Source organism: Frankliniella occidentalis, unplaced genomic scaffold (assembly GCF_000697945.3).
Source record: "Frankliniella occidentalis isolate FOCC.00 unplaced genomic scaffold, Focc_3.1 Scaffold310, whole genome shotgun sequence".
Lineage (NCBI taxonomy): Eukaryota > Metazoa > Arthropoda > Insecta > Thysanoptera > Thripidae > Frankliniella > Frankliniella occidentalis.
Genome location: NW_026267435.1, coordinates 199,223 through 203,626, shown reverse-complemented (window position 1 = coordinate 203,626; position 4,404 = coordinate 199,223). Strand labels below are relative to the sequence as shown.

At 45.3% G+C, this 4,404-nt stretch overlaps 1 protein-coding gene across 2 annotated transcripts in view; it reads left to right on the top strand.

Annotated features, from left to right (window-relative positions):
- LOC113212904 (uncharacterized) overlaps positions 1–4,016 on the top strand; it is a 17,171-nt gene extending 13,155 nt beyond the window's left edge. For both annotated transcript variants that reach the window (XM_026431763.2, XM_052273881.1), the window contains 2 exons: positions 240–793; positions 2,077–4,016. In XM_026431763.2, coding sequence (XP_026287548.1) covers positions 240–793; positions 2,077–2,151 — 629 coding nt within the window. In that variant the 3' untranslated portion in view covers positions 2,152–4,016. The remainder of the gene's footprint in view (positions 1–239; positions 794–2,076) is intronic.
- The last annotated feature ends 388 nt before the right edge of the window (positions 4,017–4,404 follow it).

Below are 4,404 nucleotides of genomic sequence, written 5' to 3'. Positions count from 1 at the left end.
ATTAAAAATAGTTGTAATTGCATTCATTTTGTATTTTACTGAGAAATTAACTCAAAATAACTATTTTAAAATGTAGGTAATACCTTTCTAGTTTCCGTTCAGTGATTCAGTTGATTGAGATGTGATATAGGTGAAAATAAATATGAAACAAGTGCAGTAATGTGATCGGGGAACATTTTGCAATTAGTCATCTGTAGTATCTTTTTTAATGGTTCTTTTGTTTGTTTGTGTTGTTTCAGATATGGAGTGTGAAGTTGATAGATGGAGTGGCTCAACAATAAGCCCACTTCCAGACACTGTCATCGCCAGTGGCACTGCCACCCCAGCAAGTCCATACTTCTTGGATTCGGCCTTACCATCTGACTCCGACCTTAACTATGATCATCATAGTTCTGAAGAAGAGTTGGAAGTCATTAACAGTACAATCCCTCAGGAGCCTCGCCAACCTCCACCAAGAAGTCAAAGCGCTTCCACTGTGCCTGAGAAGCGCAAGTGGTCACAAGTAACAAGAAGTGTGACGCCACTGGATGATTCACCAGCTGGTGAAATTCTAATCCCACCAAGTTCTGGTAGCTCAGGAGACGAAGAAGTTCAAGGGCTGCTGGCTGCCATGGCTACTCCTGTTCGGTTCCGTACTTCACCTCCAAGGGATGCCCATAAACCTGGTCACCGTTCCTTTTCACCACCTATGAAGTTATTCCATTTAGACGTTTCACCTAGGAAGAAACACCGTCAGAATACAAGACCTCATCACATCCAGAGACCATGTCTGGACTTTGAAAAAATGCAGCAGGTAAGACAACTACAATTAAATTTATTTTATGAATTGTTTATTACCTTTAAACTTTTAGAGAAATGTGACTAGATACTAGTCACTCCTTGGGTTCAATTGTGTGCCTAAGATTAATTAGTTTTCATAGTTTTGGACCATAATGTCTTGATCTGCTGAATGTCATTAGTTACTCAAGATGGAAACAGTTTTTTGGGGAGCAAGGCTGGGTCAGAGCTGGTTTCGCGGGGAGGGGCCGAGTCGTAAGGCAGGGCCGGAGTAGTAGTGGTGGTAGTGGTTCCGCTTTAGGGAGCTTCGTGCTGCACCCACCGAGTGGATTAGGCCAGGGGCGCCTGTGCGCCACTCTGGAGAATGGGAGGGGAGTCTGCTAACCGCGGATAGCTTCGGTTTCCTTCCAGAGCTTTAAGTCACCTTGTGAACCTCCTCGTGAGGGGGGAGGGGGGGCCGGAGGGGGGGATGCTTGGGGTGGGCAGGGGGTGCTAGGTCTCTCTAAGCCCAGTCCCTCCCCCCCTCCTCTCCCCCGCGTTCGATACCTTTCGCTCACTCTACTAGATAGGTGTACTACAAGAAGTCGCGATCAATGGGGAACACCCACCCCCACCCCCACCCGCCCTTTCCCCTTTCGCCCTCTCCAGGGTTTGGGGGTCCGCTCCGGCTGCGGCCCCCTCCTCCGGGCCTCTCCCGGCCCGGGCCCCGCGGGTGTGCCTGCCGTGTGGTACTAGCTCGGCGAGCTGCGCGCTGCGCCAGCCAGCGGTGGTGTCCATGCAGTGCTGCTTTAAAGTGAATGGGGAGGAAGGACCAGCTCGGGTCCCAGCCCAGCCAGGCGTTGGGTACGCGACGCTGCCGGGGCACGGCGGGGCGGGCAGGGCAGGGCGTAGGGGCCTCTTGTCGCCCCGAGCTCTCGTCGGGACGCCTAGGCACGGTGCGCTGTGCAGTATTCAGTATTGATCCGGGCGGGGAGGGGCGGGGCGGAGAGGGCTGCGGCAGCGCGGGGAAGGGAGCCACAATGTGGGCTGCTGTTGCTGCTGCCGCGGCCGGCTGCCTACTCTCCCCTCCCGGAGTGAGCGGGGGCGAGGCGGGGAGGGGCGGGGTAAAGGGGGAGGACACCCCCGCTGCAACACTCCCTGGAGTTTGCAGGCTGTTTATGGGGTCATCAGGTGGGCAAGTCTGAACACTTTGCATAGAGTGTAGCAATCTCAATCTCAGTGGGTGGGTCAGTGGCAGGACCTTTGTTTTGGAACTCTGTGCACCTGATGTTAACATTTTTTCTCTCATTTGTGTTTCAGATGAAAGCTCGTGCTGTCACATCCTGGAGGCATAGTGGTGAGCACGGAAGTGAGCTGTCGGTTTATTGCTGGTGAAGAGTTGAATCGAGTCTACAAGACATGACCATCCTCATCTCAGTGTCTTGTCTTGTTGAATCGGGTCGACCCTTCAACTCTAGACTTTTATTCAATTATAGAGTATATGAGCGGGTCAAGGCACCTGCCAACAGTGCAAAGTGAGACTTTTTATCAATATATAGATTCGTTTTATTAGAAGTTACGCAAAAAAAGATGAACTCTTTTTTTCAATTTTTTTAATTTTGAACTTGTGATGAAGAAAGAAGATGAATTTGTGTGTGGGAAGGTGGTGCCATTGTGATGGAAGTCTGACGTTGTCCAGAGTGTAGTGATGTCGGATGACCATTTTTCAATTGATATTTTTTTATGGAAGTTAAAGTAGGATGAAGAGACGTGAAGAAAAGAATGATTAAATGTAGAACTTCAGTGTGATCTGTGCCCACACCTCTACGCTTGACTGGATATTTATTCGAATGCAAAGATAATTGTAACTTCTATGATTAATTAAGAGAATGTGGTTGCAGGTTTGTGGCTTACACAAAGTGATCATTTTTTAAAATTGTTGTTCTCAAAATAATTACATCCTCAAAAGCATAAAAGTACAAAAAAATAATCATGAAATTTAAGCACATGATAAGCATTCAAATTGCGAATCCCTCATAATGTTAAAATTAGTTGCTTTTAAAAAGTAGCTTAGGTTTGAGTGTTTTTGGTATCTTGGTGTGATGAATGGACGGACCAAAAGCAGGGTGTCTTGCTGTAAAGAAGCTTGAAGGGCTGTATTCAGCACCCTGAGGTGTTCGCAATGTTTCACACCAAAGAAATGATTGTATTTTCTCTTGTTCTGCACTGATAGTGCATTATTGCACAGAACTGTTGTGTCCTGGACATCATTTTGTTGTTTGGGAGAGGATTGATGTAGTCCTAGAAATGGACTGTGGGAATAAGCTTTAATGTTTACAAATCTCATAAAATCAAGTACATGTGAAAATAATGATAAAATTTAGTTTAAGCAATTGCTGGACACCATAATTACAGGAAATATATCTCCAATTTTACAGTGCTTCCAGCACATGATTGCAAACCATCAAAAACAGTATTTTATTACAAAGAACTGCATGCTAGAATGATTGGTGAAAAAAAAACTGCATGGAATTTTATAATGAAATTGATTGCCTCTTTGTCATCTGCTGTAGGGGCATTTTTGTTTTGTTCTTCATGAAGAAATAATCGTGTAAAAAATAGTTTTGTAGAGATTAAATTGGTTAGGTGTGTAACAATACTTTTGGAGAAAATTTCAACTTTTGAAAAATATTTCTAGCTCCTTGCTAAGGAGCTTGATTCTGATTCTTATTGGAGATTAGGCTTATCTCTGTAATTTTGAGTATTTTGATGTCTTAATCTAGATTGTTGAAAGTTGCTGATGTAAAATGTTTTTGCTTTGGCAGTTTTTTATTCCTTGATCTGGCTTTCCAGCAGAAATTTTGGAAGAGGAAAGATGTGTTACAAACACTCTGCCCTTCAAACGACTGTCCCAAGTCCCAAGAAATTCTAGTGATATGCCCTGCAATGTTTACAGCCAGTCATTTGAGTATTCTATGTTGTGTTTATTTGAATTGATTTTATTGTTTATATTGAAGGCCAAGCCCAGCCCTCCTACTTATTGTTCAGTATTGGCATGTGAGTTAACAGAGCAAAATGTACAAAACCTATTCTCTGTACAAACTAAGTGTTTGCAGTCTGACATGCTATGCAAAAAGACTCCTTTTAAATTCTTGCCTCTCTTCGATTACTGTTATGTTATTATTTTTTTTTGTTACAAGCATTTTGTATATAATAAAGGATACAAAATAAATTGATCCTTTACTTGACAAAGAGAACAAGTCTTTTATTGCCTATAAGTGCACCTTTTTACCTGCCTCTCCAAATTGAACATTTTTTTTCCACTCGACATCATGTTTTTCATTTTATTTTATTTATAACATGGGCGCAAGGGTAGATCAGTGGAGGCAGGCGCTCATTCGACCAAAAGGGCGATGGTGAGGGGCTTTGAGTCCGGCATTTTAACCTGCTGTTCATTAGCGGGCGATGGGATTGACACGGTGGGGCGGGGTGGGGCGGCTGAAGGGACGCGCAGCTCAGGGGGTCATGCGCAATCCGCAGATCGATTAGACGGGTAAACGGACGGGACGGTGCGGCTGGTGCGGCGGTGGCGGCGGACCGGCACGGGCGGCTGGTACATCACGGGCGGGACGGGGCGGGGCTGCGGGC